Source organism: Nyctereutes procyonoides, unplaced genomic scaffold (assembly GCF_905146905.1).
Source record: "Nyctereutes procyonoides isolate TBG_1078 unplaced genomic scaffold, NYPRO_anot_genome, whole genome shotgun sequence".
NCBI classification, from domain to species: domain Eukaryota; kingdom Metazoa; phylum Chordata; class Mammalia; order Carnivora; family Canidae; genus Nyctereutes; species Nyctereutes procyonoides.
The window spans coordinates 387,480-405,743 of record NW_026575034.1 but is presented as its reverse complement, the minus strand read 5'-3'; the positions used below and the strand labels follow the sequence as shown (position 1 = coordinate 405,743).

At 45.0% G+C, this 18,264-nt stretch overlaps 1 protein-coding gene across 1 annotated transcript; it reads right to left on the bottom strand.

Moving 5' to 3' along the window:
* Nucleotides 1-404: 404 nt before the first annotated feature.
* On the bottom strand, nt 405-15,868 carry TCN1 (transcobalamin 1). Its single transcript, XM_055318011.1, has 9 exons — nt 15,790-15,868; nt 13,084-13,263; nt 11,966-12,106; nt 10,728-10,883; nt 9,083-9,273; nt 6,622-6,811; nt 5,429-5,612; nt 975-1,093; nt 405-610 (listed from the first exon to the last, which is right to left on the bottom strand). The coding sequence occupies exons 1-9, from the start codon at nt 15,866-15,868 to the stop codon at nt 549-551; spliced, it is 1,302 nt and encodes a 433-aa protein (XP_055173986.1). The 3' UTR covers nt 405-548.
* Between the last annotated feature and the right edge of the window lie 2,396 nt (nt 15,869-18,264).

The window sequence follows — 18,264 nt, the reverse complement described above, 5'->3', positions numbered from 1 at the left end:
CTTTATGGACCGGCCTTTAATGTCGAAGCCTCCCTGTTCCTGTGTCTCCAGAGCAGCATTTTCCTCTGCCCACTGCCTCTCTGGGGTCCGTATGCCCACTCAGTTTGTCCCTCACACCTGGGCCTCAGACAGCTGTCTCCCTACAGATTTCCTGCTTGATCTCATTGGCTGCTGCCTCAACCCTAGATCTAGAACCTTATCTGCGTCCCCACCCGCTGCCCGAGGTCGCCCACACAGTCAGCAGTGGGACCTTGAGTAGAACCCAGCTTAGACACGTGGTCTGATCCCTTTCCCCTTCCCTCTTCCCACAGAGGTCTTCCCTCCATCATTGATCCCCTTTAAAATGAAACGACTAGAAATGCTCTTTTTGTATTGCCGTTGATCTTTTATTGAACACACTCGGAGAGGGGGAGGCTAGTGACCCCACTCTTGAAATTGAGATGAGTGAAAAGGAAGTCATGGAGCCAGTCTCCACCTGCAAGTCCACTGCAAAAGGATTCCATGCAGCTCAGGGAGATTTGAATTTTTTTTTTTTGAAGATTTGAATTTTAATACTTGCTCCAGCGAACCTCCAAATTCTCGCCTGCATGGACAACGTAACTACCAGCTCCTGAAAAGGAAGAATGAGAAGTGGGTCGAATGATTTTTTTTTTTAAGATTTATTTTAGAGAGAAACAGAGCATGAACAGGGTGAGGGGCAGATGGAGAGGGAGAGACTCTCAGGCACATTCCCCACTGAGCCTGGAGTCTTACACGGGGCTTGATCGCACAACCCTGAGATCATGACCTAGGCTGAAACCAAGAGTCTGACACTTAACCAACGGAGCCACCCAGGCGCCCAATGGGTCAAATTATTTAACCACGAAATCACCAAATAATGGGTCTCTCTTTCTCAACGCCTTGGCTCACACCTTCACCTCTGCATGTTTGGGGCATTGTTAGTCTGTGGGGCTTTTTGGCACCCCCTCCCTTACCTTGGCTCAGTGGTTCGCCATTGCTCAGGAGCTCCCAGTAGGTTCTTTCATTACTGTTGGCCTTTATGCCCTGAACAGTGGTGATGTAGGGGCCCCACAAGCTTTCCTCTGCAGTGAAACTGGGGGGAAAATAAATAGGTTATAGGAACTCATATATATATATATATATATATATATATATATGTATATATATATATATATAATTAGAATCTTTTTTAGGAACTTATTATTTTCAAAGACAACCTTATGTGGGCACTTCTCAAGCTTCAGTGTACCTAAGAATCATTTGAAGTCATTAAAAAAAAAAATAGATTTCCCAGCCCGATCCTCAGGTACTTTGATCCTATGGGTCTGAGCAGGGACTAGGAATCTGCATGATTCTGATGTAGGCACTCCACAATCTATTCTAAATTAGAGGAATGATGCCTATTTCTGCACCCACTTCCCTTGATAGGAAACACTCTGTAGTCAGTAACTACTAATCTTCTACCCCAAGATAGTACCTGTTGAAGATACTACAGCAGCAGAAGAAAATGTTAGCTTCGTGTCCTAGAGGCATCATAACTTAGTATGTTTTCTCTTAGGAAAGAACAACGGGAAAGAACAATTTAAAATTTACAATGTCAGGGAGGGGCAAGATGGCGGAAGAGCAGGGTCCCCAAATCACCTGTCCCCACCAAATAACCTAGATAACCTTCAAATTATCCTGAAAATCTATGAATTCGGCCTGAGATGTAAAGAGAGACCAGCTGGAATGCTACAGTGAGAAAAGTCCGCGCTTCTATCAAGGTAGGAAGACGGGGAAAGAGAAATAAAGGAACAAAAGGCCTCCGAGGGGGAGGGGCCCCGCGAGGAGCCGGGCTGAGGCCGGGGCGAGTGTCCCCAGGACAGGAGAGCCCCGTCCCCGTCCCGGAGGAGCAGGAGCTGCACCAACCTTCCCGGGTGGGCGGAAAGGGGCTCGCAGGGAGTTGGAGCAGGACCCAGGAGGGCGGGGATGCCCTCGGGCTCCCGGGGACACTAACAGACACCTGCGCCCGGGAGAGTGCCCCGAGCTCCCTAAGGGCTGCAGCGCGCACGGCGGGACCCGGAGCAGCTCGGAGGGGCTCGGGCGGCGGCTCCGCGGAGGGGGCTGCGGGGCGGGAGCGCGAATCCAACAGCGCAGGCCCCGGAGCACAGGGCGCCGGGACACAGCCCAGGATCCGGCCTCGCCCGGGACAGGCAGAGGCCGGGAGGGCCCAGGACAGCGAGGACGCTCCTGCCCCGAGCTGAGCAGATCAGCGGCCCCGCCCCGGAGCCTCCAGGACCTGCGGACGGAGAACCGAGAGCCCCGAGCCCCGTAGTTCCTGCGGAGGCTGAATCCAGGCTTCCAGAGTTGCCATAGCAACTGCGGCTGTTCCTCCTGGGGCCCCACGGGGTAAACAACCCCCGCTGAGCCCTGCAGCAGGCAGGGGCAGAGCAGCTCCCCCAAGTGCTGACACCTGAAAATCAGCACAGCAGGCCCCTCCCCCAGAAGACCAGCTGGACGGACCAGTGATACTCCCCCGTGTTCCAATACAACTTGTTTTTGGCCACTCTGCACTGAGCAAAATGACTAGAAGGAAAACCTCACCTCAAAAGAAAGAATCAGAAACAGCCCTCTCTCCCACAGAGTTACAAAATCTGGATTACACTTCAATGTCAGAAAGCCAATTCAGAAGCACCATTATACAGCTACTGGTGGCTCTAGAAAAAAGCATTAAGGCCTCACGAGACTTCATGACTGCAGAATTTAGATCCAATCAGGCAGAAATTAAAAATCAATTGAATGAGATGCAATCCAAACTAGAAGTCCTAACGACGAGGGTTAACGAGGTGGAAGAACGAGTGAGTGACATAGAAGACAAGTTAATGGCAAAGAGGGAAACTGAGGAAAAAAGAGACAATCAATTAAGGGACCATGAAGACAGATTAAGGCAAATAAATGACAGTCTAAGGAAGAAAAACCTACGTTTAATTGGGGTTCCCGAGGGCGCCGAAAGGGACAGAGGGCCAGAATATGTATTTGAACAAATCCTAGCTGAAAACTTTCCCAATCTGGGAAGGGAAACAGGCATTCAGATCCAGGAAATAGAGAGATCCCCCCCTAAAATCAATAAAAACCGTTCAACACCTCGACATCTAATAGTGAAGCTTGCAAATTCCAAAGATAAAGAGAAGATCCTTAAAGCAGCAAGAGACAAGAAGTCCCTGACTTTCATGGGGAGGAATATTAGGGTAACAGCAGACCTCTCCACAGAGACCTGGCAGGCCAGAAAGGGCTGGCAGGATATATTCAGGGTCCTAAATGAGAAGAACATGCAACCAAGAATACTTTATCCAGCAAGGCTCTCATTCAAAATGGAAGGAGAGATAAAGAGCTTCCAAGACAGGCAGGAACTGAAAGAATATGTGACCTCCAAACCAGCTCTGCAAGAAATTTTAAGGGGGACTCTTAAAACTCCCCTTTAAGAAGAAGTTCAAGTAACTCTGAACGTGAATGGGCTTAATGACCCCATCAAAAGGCGCAGAGTTTCAGACTGGATAAAAAAACAGGACCCATCTATTTGCTGTCTACAAGAGACTCATTTTAGACAGAAGGACACCTACAACCTGAAAATAAAAGGTTGGAGAACCATTTACCATTCAAATGGTTCTCAAAATATACCCTAAAAACTACAGAACACTTCTGAAAGAAATTGAGGAAGACACAAAGAGATGGAAAAATATTCCATGCTCATGGATTGGCAGAATTAATATTGTGAAAATGTCAATGTTACCCAGGGCAATTTACACGTATAATGCAATCCCTATCAAAATACCATGGACTTTCTTCAGAGACTTAGAACAAATTATTTTAAGATTTGTGTGGAATCAGAAAAGACCCCAAACAGCCAGGGGAATTTTAAAAAAGAAAACCATATCTGGGGGCATCACAATGCCAGATTTCAGGTTGTACTACAAAGCTGTGTTCATCAAGACAGTGTGGTACTGGCACAAAAACAGACACATAGATCAATGGAACAGAACAGAGAACCCAGAAGTGGACCCTGAACTTTATGCTCAACTAATATACGATAAAGGAGGAAAGACGATCCACTGGAAGAAAGACAGTCTCTTCAATAAATGGTGCTGGGAAAATTGGACATCCACATGCAGAAGAATGAAACTGGACCACTCTCTTGCACCATACACAAAGATAAACTCAAAATAGATGAAAGATCTAAATGTGAGACAAGATTCCATCAAAATCCCAGAGGAGAACTCAGGCAACACCCTTTTTGAACTTGGCCACAGTAACCGGAGAAGGACAAACAGTGTATGTTCTCATTCATTTGGGGAATATGAATAATAGTGAAAGGGAATATAAGGGAAGGGAGAAGAAATGTGTGAGAAATATCAGAAAGGGAGACAGAACATAAAGACTTCTAACTCTGGGAAATGAACTAGGGGTGGTGGAGGGGGAGGAGGGGGGGGGTGGGGGTGAATGGGTGACGGGCACTGAGGGGTACACTTGACGGGATGAGCACTGGGTGTTATTCTGTAAAATTTAAAATGTAAAAAAAATTAAAAATTAAAAAATTTAAAAATTTAAAAAATTTGAAATTTAAATTAAAAATTCAGAAATTTAAATTTCAAAAAAATTTAAAAATTTAAAAATTTAAATTAAAAAATTAAAAATTTTAAAAATTTAAAAATTTTACATTTTAAAATTTAAAATTTCATGTTGTCTTGATTAAAAAGTGACATGGCCAATGTCTGTTTCACATTCCTCGGTCACATTTCTCTGCCTTCCTGGAAGCCCTTGAAAGCAATCTTTATAATATCTACATCACATACTACATATACGATTTTCTCTGTGGTATCTTATGTTACTAGGCGAAGTAATGTCTGATTAGATTTAGGGAGTCAAATGAACCATACCTTTCAGAGGCAAAGTCAATACCTAAATTTTGACATTTGACCTCTTTGGGCCAGGCAACCTTAATCTAGGGTTCCATGAATCTAAAAGGGGAGGCATGGAGAGACTTCAGGGCATTTGTGAAACCTCTGACCGAAAGGACAAGTTTCGTGTGAGTGTTCACCTGTCTGGGCTCAGCATCCAAGGCACGGGCATCTGATTTTCAAAGAGGTTGATTCAAATGTTTCAAAACCAATGACCCCATGTTCTAAACACCAAATAACTGACCTAAGAGTTTCTATTTGTCGAAAGAATTTAACCAACGGAAGAGAGATCCCTGGGACTTATTCACCCATTAAGTGAACATTAATTTAATACCTACTGTGTGCTAGAAGATGAAAAGTCTCTCTCTCTCTTTTTTTTAATCCCTGCCATAAAGGAGTGTTTCAAATGCACTTTGCATTCAGGTGCTTCCGTATTCTTACCGAGTCTTTCAGAGTCGCCAAGCACCTTCAGCGTGGGTTACCTGCCGACATACCTAAATAGAGTTGCATTTTCTTTCTCAGCTTTCTCCATCACATCTAGGAAGACAGAGCCGTTTGCCACAGAGACCGTGATGCTGTGTGTTGTATTGATTACCACGGAGTAGTTGACTTGGATCTGTGGGCGTGACACAGCAGGTGGCCCTGAGGTAGGCTCCTGGGTGGTGAGGTTGAAGGCACCTGGCAGAGGCAGAGAGGCAGAGAAGAATTACTATTCAGAATAATAAAAACTGATGTTTGAGTTTACAGCCCACCCAACCCCTCCCCCGGCCCCCTTTCCTTTACGCAGAGGAGGAGGATTTGCTACAAGGAGCAAGAATCATCAACCAAGGGGCCGAGCTCTCGTGCGACTGAACCAGAAACGCACCAGCTCGTGAATGCACGCGTTTGGCTCCACGTCCAGCTGTTCAAGCAATGCAGTTGCCCTGTGTCCTGTTTCTCACAGAGGCTCCTGAGTTTGGGGGGTTTTGTTGTTGTTTTGTTTTTGCTTTGGTGCAGCATACGATCATGCCGTCCTTTTTTGGATGCCTTTCTATTTCTTAACATTTACTGAAAAGCTATTAAGTGCCAGGGGCTGCCCTAATGATTTTACATGGCTTATCTTACACCATCCTTACAAAAACCCACGTTGGATACTATTATCACTTGCATTTTTTTTGTATTGTTTATATGACGAAGCATTTTGTGTGAGGTCCCTAAGCCTATAAATAGGTGAACCAGAATGAACAGAGATGAAAGTCAAGTCTTCTTTCATCCTTTGTTGAAAAATCAGTTGTATGAATAAATGCCTCATGCTCTCATTTTCTTCTGCTGCTGCCATATTCCTCCCATCTTCCTCTGAGCTCCCTGAGGGCTCACTCACTGTGCTTAATGGAGAGTCAGAGACACCTCACTTTGTTCAGAACGGGAATGATGCTCCAACATCTCTCTAACCAGCCATCACAAGGCATCCCTTTGGAGACAGACATCACCAAATTAAGTCTGCCTTGGTTAGTAAGGTCTGACCCGAGAAGAACACCTACTCCCCTCTTCAGAACAAATCCTCGGGTGGTTACGATCGCTGCTGAGACATGGAGGACTGAGTTCTATCTGGGAACAGTTATGCTTTAGCGGTTTATCTGGTCACTTGTGGTCCCTAAGGACACCTTAGTCTCACGTGCTTCGGGGATCGTGCTCTTTAGGGCCCAACCTGATTTGTAGACGCAAGAAGAGTCTTTGTTAACATCCAAGTAGGTCTTTCCCAACAGGGCAGGTAAGATCTGAGCTGCAGCAGTTGGCATACGGAATACTCCTTCAGGGATTTCCTCAAGCACTTTATTCCGTGTTTTTTGACAGTCCCATTGACTTTTCTTGTAATAGTGTGATGAGACAAAGAGAGCCTAATGTGAGAGAGAGAGAATGGGAGGGCATGAGAGAAACACCAAACAAGGGGAGAGCCTACATCTAACTAGTTCGGTCAGTATTTACTGGCCGTTGACCACGGGGCAGCACCTTGGATATAGCTAGGATACCTTTCCTGCCACCAAGAAATTTATAAACTAGTTTTTGGGGAGGGGATGGGGAGTTGCTCAACAACACAACTGATAATGGCAAAAGGAGAACAGACTTTCTCTACCATATTCACTCTTGTAGCCTTGACACTGGAACAACACCTGTCGCATAGGAGACGCTTGATAAATGCTTTTTACAGACAATCCTAAAGGAGCCCCTAAGGTGGATGGCTTAAAAGAAGCATCTAGGGCCATAAGACGAGCACATAACACTTCGTGACATTGAAGAAGGCTCAATGGAGAAGGCGGCATGTGAGGTAGGACAGCCTTTCAGTAGGGGACAGGAGAGCAGTGCTGTGTGTACCCAGAGGAACGGCAGGGTCAAGGGTGCTACAGCAGGTGAGGCCAGGGCATGGCCTGCCCGTGATGATGACATTCTCTCTGTTTCAGCAAAATCCCCAGGGGGTTCCTTCCGGCCTGGGAAGACTGGTGTACAGGGAGCCTCGGGGCGACTGTGGAAGAACAGGCTGGAGGACGAGGTTGGGGCTGCACTGGTGCACCCTACAGCTGCAGGGTGAAGTGTGTGACGTTATTTGCTTAACAATGGGGAGTCCAATGGGCTCTTGAATAGAAACTGTCCAAGCAGCGGTTATAAACTGGATTGAGGGGGGCAGCATGATGGGGCAGGAAAAGTTAGGAGGGTGTCAGAGTGAGTAACACAAGGCCTAAAATGGGCTGGACCCATAGACATCGCTCTGTAGTTTCTCAGGGAAGGACAATTCCCCTTTTCATTTTCTCCTGAAGACCCTTTAGGTTAACCAAGAAGTCAACAAGCATTTGTGGGATATTTAAAGAAAAGGATCCTATTTCATTTCCTCTTAACTATTTCGTAGGGCAGCCTGGGGTGGCTCAGTGGTTGAGCAGCTGCCTTTGGCTCAGGGCCTGATCCCGGATTAAAAAGCCTGCTTCTCCTCCCTCTGCCTGTGTCTCTGCCTCTCTGTGTGTGTCTCTCATGAATAAATAAATAAAATCTTAAAAACTGTTTTGTAGGCAAGCAGCTCTCAAGCTGGCTGTGAATTAACCTCTCTCGTAGGGTCTTAAAACCAGAGCAAGGCTCATGCTCTACCTCTAAGTTTCCATGTTGGCTGGCTGGTGCGGTGCTGGAACATTAGTGTTTTCCAAAACCTTCTCCAGCGGATTCAAATGTACAGTCAGAACGGGCAAGCCCTGTTTTGTGAAGTTCAAACTCAGCAAGGCAGACAGCAGCCTCAACAGCACCAACGGTGAAAACCACCTTTGTGATTGGACCCCTGTGACACCCCAGCTCCTTCTTGTAATTTTTCCCAGGGACCCCAGGGACCCCGCATTGAACACCTTGATCTCCCTAAAATACATGATGTTCTTTTGTGCCTCTGGCCTTTTTCCTGCTGTCCTCTCTCCCTTGGGAAGCCCTCTCCTCCTGGGGTGACCTGACCTCTGGGCCCCTACTTCTACTAACGACTCAGCGAAATATTTTTTCTGTAAATCTCCCTTCCCCTCTTGGACCTATCCCTTAGAGTTGAGCAAACGGGTGAGTGAACGCAGGAATAAAGCCCCACACTTCAAGGGGCATACGCAGGACAGAGGAGGTGCTGAGTATGAGTACTGAAACCAGCCGCTTAGGTCTGAATCACTTTTTGGCTTCGTAACGTCAGGCAAGTTACCGGCACTCCATGACTCATGCTCTTTTCTGGGAAATGGAGGCAGTAATTTTTTCCTCATTGGGTTGTGTGCATCAATGGGCACGGCAATAAATACTAGATGCTACTGCTGGCACTGCCTGTCGTCACTGGGACAACAATAATCTAATTTAGGAAGTAGGAGGCAAGCACCCAACACTGGTGGACAGCAAAGTGTTAAATTGCATTTGATGAAACAATATAGTAGGTTGTAGCAGACTCTAGAATTTCTTTAAAAAGCTGTAGTCTAGAAGAGCTTCACGGAAGCACTGGACATGGAAAGATAAGGATCAGGGGTGAGGAGAATACATTTCCATCAGGGGAGAGGAATCACATGAAATCAGTTAGTATAGGAAGCAGAATGAGGAATGTCTTAGGGGGACAAGAAGAGAGGATTCAGTATTTCTTTCCTTCGTGACTCCCCTCTCTGTCTCCGACTTACCTGCATAGCTTCTCCTGTACTATATATGTTTCCAATGAGGCCATCTTCCTTTTTCTGAGCCAGAATCTTCCTTATCAGTGACTCTATATGACCACCAATGATCTTTAAATCCCGTTTATAGATTACGTTCTGACTATTTGTTTTATCCCTCTTCACACAGGTCAGAGCCAGGACAGCCATCGCACCAGTATCTGCCAGGAAATAAAACATCAGTGATAGGGTGAGTGACCAACCATTCCGGTTTGCCTTGGACCGAGGGATCTCCTGGTGTGTAGGATTATCATTGCTGAAAAAGAGGCAGATCTGGGCAAACTGAGAAGACTGGCCATGCTAGTTGATAATGGGAGAAAAGGACTTGAAGTAGAGCAGTTGTTCTTCTGGCATTAACCACTCAAATATTTCAAGATCCCTTCCTTATGTTGCGTAACCCTGGGCCTCGTACTCAATAACTCACCTGCTGGTCATAGAGACACATATGGATTTGCAGGTGCATACACGTGAATAGTCTTTCCCTTCAACATCTTGGCTTCCCATTGTTTTCATCTCTCAGCCATATTGGCAAAAGAGTCGAGAGAACTCATGATAAATCAAAATATGTCTTTGCAATGTTCCAATGTTTCCAATAAAGCTTCTTAAGGGGGAGGATGAGGCAAGAGATTGGAAGAAGGGAGGATAAGGCCTTTTTTCTGGTTTGTTACTTAGTTCCCCTCACATTCTTTAGCTGTGGTACCTTCACTCTCCCATAGAAAGAAATCCCATATTCTCCCTATTATCCAGGGACGTCGAGTGGCCATTTTCTTTGGGCTTCTTGGAGAAAGATGAGCTTGTGTATCTGGGTCCAGAGGGGCTGAGCAACAGAACTAGCTCTCTAGAAGGAGCCTGTTTTTGGACGTGTGAGCTGACCCAGGAGAAAATTTCCAGTCCTTCTCTATTGGGGATACAGACTTTATTGATCAAAATATTGGGCCTTGTCCCTGGAGAGGTTGTGTTGTCCAAGTAAGCCCACACATATAAATGGTCCCAGTAAATTAGAGAAAGAGGCAAAGTTAAGATTAATGAATTCCACTGTTTTCCTTTTTCTAATACTTACACTTGCTAAAATGTCTTATACGAAGATTCTCACCATCTATCCTTATTTTACAGATGGGAAAATTAAGGCCAAGAGTTAACATCCATGGGGTACCTGGGGGGCTCAGGCAGTTAAATGTTTGATGGTCGGCTCAGGTCATGATCTCAGGGTCCTGGGATCGAGCCCCATGTCTGGCTCTGTCATCAGTGGGGAGTCTGCTTCTCCCTTTCTCTTTGCCCCTCCCCCAACTCATGCACACACACTCTCTCTTTCTCAAAAATAAATAAATAAAAAATATATTTTTTAAAAAAGTTAACATCTCTTGGTTATATAATTCAAAGAAGAGGTAGCTTAGGAACTGGATCTTTCTACTGTATTACACATCTACAAAGATGTTTAAAGCCTCCTCTGCCCACCCCCACATCCATTCCTTTCAAGAAGAGAATTCCCCTCCCTGATCACTAGCGTAAAGAGGGTAAAAAAGTGTCCAAGTATTTACTGGTAGAAAAACTTGAAGGAAAAGACTTACCGGTGACCATGTCCTCTCCACTGAGGGAATTGGGTGTAATGACTCACCTACTGAGAACTGTCTATGAAAATAGTAGTTTTTATTTTCAGGATTGAATTTTCTAGCAACTATAGAGATTGAGTAATTCCCACTGAACAGACACAAGGCCAAAACGTCCAGGCTGAGCTGGTAGTAGTTAGTCAGCGGATTATCATCATGTTCTTCTGTCAGGGAGGAAAGACATACCTTACTCATGGAAACAATACTTGAATAATAAAATTTCAGTCTATTCCTACTTGCTTTATTAGAATTTTTTTCTTTTTTTATAATAAATTTATTTTTTATTGGTGTTCAATTTACCAACATACAGAATAACATCCAGTGCTCATCCCGTCAAGTGCCCCCCTCAGTTCCCGTCACCCATTCACCCTCACCCCCCACCCTCCTCCCCTTCCACCACCCCTAGTTCGTTTCCCAGAATTAGGAGTCTTTATGTTCTGTATTAGAATTTCTTTACACTCAAGGAGAGGTGAGTGAGAGAGGGAGGAAGGTCATTTGTAGAATCAGCAAACCTGAGAAATGTAAAGGCTGTTAAGGATCTTCAAATTCAACTTAACTCTTTTTACTTTATAACTGAGGAAACTCGGCTCTAAAGAGATTAAAATAGTGTCCTGAGACTCAGGTGGTTACAGAGCTAGGACTAGAACCCAGATTTCCTGCCGCTAAGCATCTTGCACTTTTGAGGGTAACGTGTCCAACCTAGAAGTAGAAGCAGAAGAAGTAGAGGCCATCTCAAAAGGAGATGAGCTCGAAGAGGCTTAATGACCAATAGGGTAAATACTGGGTGGGCGTTCAGATTAAAAAAACGCACGTCGCGAGCAGCCACCACAGTCAGCGTGTTTTTCCCGGCGGGGAAGTGCTCCTGGCCTCGGTAGCTCTTCTGTGAGTGTGGATCGAGTGCTTTCATGCTGACGACATAGCGTCTGTGTTCTCAGCTATTTCTGGTGCATTTCGCTATTTGTCTAAAAGCCACGCTTCTGCAGAAGAGACAACGGTCTCCTATAAGCTTGTGTGTGTGCGTGTGCATCGTCATAAGCAAGGTGGATGTAGAGTCGGTGCTCGTTTGAATGTGTTTGAAAACTCAAGGTGCATGTTGAAAGAGGGAAGAAGGGCAAGTGATCCGCAAAGATGCGTGGGGTGCATAGAAGGAAGAGGAGAAGGAAAGGCCGGGGGGAAACTTTGTTCAGTTCTGCACCAGTGGAGGAAAAACTAGGTCATCCAGGGTCTCTGAACATTTGATTCTCACCCATATTTTTAATTTCTTCTTGGAATTTATTTTCTAGTTGTTTGACCAGGACTGGGTAATTTTGAAACATTTCATCAGGACTTTTACATGCTCCCAAAGCCAGGATAGACAAGGCAAGCTGTCCCGAGGTTAAAGAGGACTCTGAAAAAAAAAAATGTTCAAGTTTAACGAGGTACCTGCTTGTGATTTTTTTTGGCCTCCTGTCTGTCTTGTGACTGACATTACCTGTCAGTTCTTTCTTTTTTTCTACTCTCTACCAATATTTTATTGTTCTCTTCCTTATTCCCAAAGCAGAGACTTCTAGCAGTGCAGTATAAATGCAAGCTAGTTCACAGTCTTCCCCATGAAATCATAGGAGGTTTTTGGAATCATGGGATCCTTATGAAAATTTTAAAAGAAAAGAAGTAGATAATAATGCCTTGGGATTTACTCTCTTGTAGGTGCTGTCTTGCCAAGATAGTAATACTTGGATGTTCTTCCTTACAGGGTATCAAAATTCTCAGACCTCTTATAACTCTGACAATAATCCTGTGAGGTAGGTAGGGGGGCTTCATCTCCCCCTTATCTCAGTGAGGAAGCTAAGGCTCAGGATTGGCACGAAGGACTCAGGGTGGAGCCGCCCTCAACCCCCGGCTCAGTTGGTTAAGTGTCCGACTCTTGATTTTGGCTCCGGTCATGATCCCAGGGTGGTGGGGCGGAGCCATGGGGGTCTCTGCCCCGAGCGCAGGGGGCTCTGTCTCCGTCTCCCTCCTCCCTAAGCACAAACAAGAACAGAGACAACCCAGTCCTCCTCGTCTTTCCGTGCTTCCCTTGCTACCGCCAGCTTCCTGACGAGCCCTACCCTGTCTAGCTCGCGTAACGCCATCCGTGGGTAAGAGTCTATGGTTTCTTTTGCTTTTCCTTGTGACCTTTTGAAGGAAAATGCTTTTCAGGACCCAAAGAAGTAGGGCCCAGCTACGGAGTACTGGGCAGGGGATTGGTGCTTGGGGCACCGCTGTCCCCTCAGGTCCTACAGCTAGGGTAGGTGCAGCAGGGCTTCTGCGGTCCTGCCTAAGACAGCTGGCGGGAGGTCATAGGTCAGTCTTGCCCCACACCTTCGAGGGAACGTAGGCGCTCACCGTTATTTTGCACGGTGTGAATGATTGGTCTCATCAGCTGTTGCTCTTGGTTTTGGTTCAGGATCCCACCAAGTCTGAGGGACAGTAGGACATTGATGGCCTGGATTCCTGTGCTATATTTTGAATTGATCATCGTGTTTATCAGAGGATTTAGAGCGGTGTAGTTCTCTCTGCTTATCTCTGCGGCAGGAGAGGAGGAAATAAGAAATGCACACTGAGAACACATTAAGGAACAGGAACGCTAGGAACAGAGGTGGCGTTAATACATTTAGTAACAGATACGGTGCCAACGGAGCGATCCAGCAGCCATGGGCTATGATGCTGGAACAATCCACAGGTGGGTCTGGATCTCTGCTATGTCACAGTTATTACTCCTTCCCTAACTAGCGTGGAAGCGTCTCCATGTTCTAACAGCTGTTCCAGCCTGACCTTTGTGTACGGGCAGAGTACCAGTCCTCCCGGGAGATTTAGCATCCTTCCCTGACTTGGAGGGTGAGGCCTGGTGGGTGTCCTTAAGACCTCCGTAACTGAAGGCTTAATGGAGACTAGGCTACATGTCTTCTGACTCCCAGTCTGTAGTCCTTTCTACTTGCCAGATTCAGTTCTTTCCCTTCTCCATCTTCTGACTCCATCAGGTTAATATTGACAGAAAGAAGGCAGCAGCTCTAAGTTACAGTGGTGACTGACCCCAGAGCTGAATTGTCTGCTTGCCCAATCGGCCTGGCATCATGATCGTTATTTAGCAGCATGCGCCTTTCAGAAAACCCTCTAGTCGTAGCCCACATCTCAAGGGAAAGGATGAGGGGAGTCACATTCTACTGTGGAAGTGAAAAGAGGGTCCAGAGACCCCAAGAACTGGAGGAAAATAAGGAGAGTTCGTTACCACTTAAAACATTCTTAAATACACTTTGTTCAGGAGCACCTGGTTGGTTCAGTTGGTTAAGTGGTTGACTCTTGATTTCAGCTCAGGTTATGACTTCAGGGTTGTGGGATCAAACCCAACGTTGGGCTCTACAGTCAGTGTGGAGTCTGCCCCTTCCCCTGCTTATGGTCACACACACTCTCTCTCTCTCAAATAAATAAATAAATAATTTAAAAAATGTACTTTGTTCACACTTCCAAGAAAAATCCTACCCATCTCCAGATTATCTCTTGGGTTAGTGGGATACTGAGAAGAGCATAAGCCCTATGTCAGCTGGACCTTGGTGGGATTCTTCATACTTAGGACTGTGAGTGACTTATGTCATTTTTCTGACCTTCCCTTATTTTAAAATTGTGTGTATTAACATCTATTATATAGTATATATGTATATTGTATATACATATATACTATACATAAATAAAATTATATGTATATTAGACAAGAAATCACTTAATATACTGTAAAATAAACACATATTATCAGTTTTAGCTCAACTGGAGTCTCTATCACTCTACTTAGAGAATCAAGGAAGTGTGTGTTCTCTCCACACAGCATGGGGTTCAGAATCATGACTCTGAGATCAGGAGTCACATGCTCTACCAGCCAGGCACCAGTCTACCTTTCTTCTCTTTAAAAGAGAATCAGAGATATCTGAACCAGTGGTGGTAGAAAGTCCTGGTAGAAAGTACCAGAACAATCGGACAATTGTTGGGTCATGTCAGAGATTTTGTGGAAGCATCCAGTTCAGCAGATTTTCTGGCACTGAAATAGACTTTTCGGTTCCTGGGCTGCAACTCGTCAGTTTCCTTGACCACTAAAGACAAAAGTTAATTATTTTGCATAATGAATTCAAGTTTGAAACCTCCACAGAGACCCCCTGTTCTTAAGATACAACAGAGGAAATGACAGACCAGGAAGGAAAATTAGAGTCAGAAGAGTTTGTGCTTTAGCTTGTGTGAACACAGGTCTTTCTGCTGGGCCGTTCACCTCTTCTTGTAGGCTACAGAGCACCAGGAAGATGGCCACAGATGGCAGCATGTAGTCATCCTTGGACTGGGTTTAAGCTCAGTTCCAGGGTGAAGACATACAAAAGAGGAATCATGCACCTGAGAGCTATACCAGACTTCATGACATCACGTGCTTCAACACCTTTCCCCAATTATGCTCAATGTATGGATGAAGCCAAAAAAATTCATAAACATTGAATCATTCAGCTAGTAAGGAGTCATGCTACACCTGAACCAGTTTTTCTTTCTCTTAATTTTTAATAGAATCACAGAATCTTGGGATCCTATGCCCAGAGGAGAGATGATGGGCTTGTACCCATGTCCTGTGGGGAAAACTTGGAAGGAAGGAGATGTATAGCTTGGAACATCTAAACCCAATAATGACAGGAAAGAAGGCTTCATTATTTGGAAGGAAAGATTGCATCCCAAATTCAAAAAATAACTTTCTATGATTTTGAAGAATTTCTGGGATCATGAATATTCTATCATTGAAAATGAAGAATAATAGACAGTTGCTTGGTAGGGTTGCTACGGTGGAGAAAAATCTGAATATAGAAAGAACCATTAGGCAAGTTAGCATTGAATCTATGACCCCTCTTCACATACTTTTTGGGGCTCTCCTCACCATGCCCTACCACATTTTACATGACTCATGGAGTCCAACCACATATATAACTGGAATAGGATCTTTTCTCAGGCCCCTCTACACAAATCCCCTGCCAATAAACTTTAGAAGACTATCACACTAGGAGCAATTTTAGCTCAATGCATACTTACCACAGATCTCGCATTGTTGCCTTGGAATAAGAGAAAACAATAGGAGCCCCACTAGGGGCAGCTGGTGGGATGGTATCATCTCTCCAAGAGTGTTCTGGAGTGGTGAGGGAATTTGAGTGTTCTGGCTATTTATTGGGTGATGACGGCAGGTAATGAGAGCTCCTCCTTTAGCTTGCTTCACCTTCTTTCACTTAAACAAATATTGAGCAACGTCAGGGGGTGTGGTCAAATGTATTTATCCAAGAATTGTGATAAACCAGGAAGAAGACTTGAAAGATATGGTCAAGTAGGTTGAGGAAATAATTTTCTTTGTTTCGTATCCCAAACTTTAGGATTCACATTCATTACTTGTCTTCAGCACAATGAGAATAAATTATATTTCCCTCTTTTCTATTCCACTTTGGCTGTATTTTTATTTATGCCTCTTGAAACATTAGATTTGATGGGGCAAAGGCTTAAAACATATAAACATGGAAGTAGAAGTTGTGAGACTGAAATTGAACCAGGCAAGATGAGGGAGACTGGCACCTGAGGATCTTGGGCATAGTGGTTTTTTGATGTATGATTTTTTTCTAAGATAGGTGCCCTGAGAGTTTCATTACCCAGGAGGAAAGCCACAGAGATGTACACTGAATGCAGGTTTTTGCTGCACCAGGAAAGATGTCACAAGCTCTATGTGAGAAGTGTTGTAGAGAATACTATCAGTTTGGCCTTGAAATGTTCACTATGGGTTGGCAAGATGGTAGAGTAGGAGCTCCCCTGCTCATATCCCCTCCCCCCAGCACCAATCATCTTAGCAGCCATCCACTGACAACAGTTTCTATGTAGGAGCTTTGCGTTCCAGGTAGGAGGTTGCGAAACCTCAGCCGAGAGCTGTATGGAAAAGGCACACCAAAGAAAAAGACTTGTATTCACAAAAGCTAAAGCACAGAATTTGCCAACTCTACGCTTTCTTCCTTGCCTTTTTCCCTGTTGCACCCTAAAGAGCCAGGCTTCCTGACCATGGTCCTGGATACAGACCAGAACACAGCTTCATCTCCTTGTGGACTTGGCTATATTCCTGTTTGGCACTGGTCCTAAGAATAGCACCATCAGCCAAGGGACCCAGAAGGAATCATGCACACCTGAGCCTTGGATGATAGGCCTGCTGATCTTGGTTAGAGCTAAGGACTATGAAGCAAATGTGGCCTGGCTCCAACGTCAGCCATGGTCTGGAAGCAGTCTTGCCCATCCAGGGACCTAGCAGGAGACAGACACACCCATCAGTGTCTAGGAGGCGGGCCGGCTGAGCTTGGTCCAACTATGGATCCTGAAGTGACCCTGTGACCTGCCTCTGTCCCCTCTCAGCGATGGTTCAGGGACAGTCCTGCTCATGCAAAGACCTATCCAGTGACCCAGCAGGAGCCAGGACCATCATGCACCTGACAATAGGCTTGCGGTTTACAGAGCCAGCTGAGGATCCAGCAGCAGCCAGGTGCCCCAGTTCCAACCTTGAGTGACTGTGATCCCAGAGGCAATTCCAGCAGCCCAGGAGTCTGACAGGAGAAGGTCTTCACCTGCTGAAAACAGGCTGTAAGGATGGAGAGGTGTTTGCTCCTTCAAACACATAGACACAAGGGTAAGTCCAGGCAGAGCACAAAGCAGACAAACATGACGCCACTAAAGAAAACTAATAAATAGACCTAACAGACATATAGGAAACAACAAGGCAAAGAAACTCCTTGACATTGGTCTTGGCAATGTTTTTGTTGTTTGTTGTTGTTGTTGTTGTTGTTGTTTTGATTTGACACGAAAGCACAAACAACAAAAGCAAAAATTAGCAAGTGGGACTACTTCAAACTGGAAAGCTTTTGCAGAACAAAGAAACAATAAACAGAATAAAGAGGAGACCTATAGAACAGAAAAAAATATTAGGTCCCATGTATCTAATAAGGTTTTCATATCAAAAATATATAAGGAACTCCTACAACTCAATAGCAATCCCCTCCATAATCCCATTGGAAAATGGGCAAAGGACCTGAATAGACATTTTTCCATAGAAGACACACCAAAGGCCAATGGGTACATGAAAAGGTGCTCAGCACCACTAATCATCAGGCAAATGCGTATCAAAACTGCAGTGAGATATCACCTCTCACCTGTTGGAATGGCTGGTATTAAAGCGATAATAAGTGTTGGCTTGGGTGTGAAGAAACCCTTGTGCAATGTTAGTGGGAATGTAAATTGATATAGTTATTATGGAAAACAGTATGGAGGTTCCTCAAAAATTAAAACTGGAACTACCATATGATCCAGTAATCCTGCACATATATCCAAAGGGAGAGTTACGCTCTTACGTTCTTTGCAGCATTATTCACGAGAGCCAAGATATGGAATCAGTCTAAGTGTCCGATGAGGAACGGATAAAGAAAATGTGGTATGTATATTCAGTGCAATATTAGTCGCCCATGAGAAAGAGAGAAATCCTGTTATTTG

What these genes read in the sequence shown, in the direction of transcription:
- TCN1 (XM_055318011.1), bottom strand. Translation starts at nt 15,868, where the DNA reads ATGATACCATCCCACCAGCTGCCCCTAGTGGGGCTCCTATTGTTTTCT. An exon ending in GAAAATGCAACTCTATTTAG is followed by an intron (nt 1,094 to 5,428) that starts GTATGTCGGCAG and finishes TTTTCCCCCCAG; the next exon opens with TTTCACTGCAGAGGAAAGCT. An exon ending in TGGCGAACCACTGAGCCAAG is followed by an intron (nt 611 to 974) that starts GTAAGGGAGGGG and finishes CTTCCTTTTCAG; the next exon opens with GAGCTGGTAGTTACGTTGTC.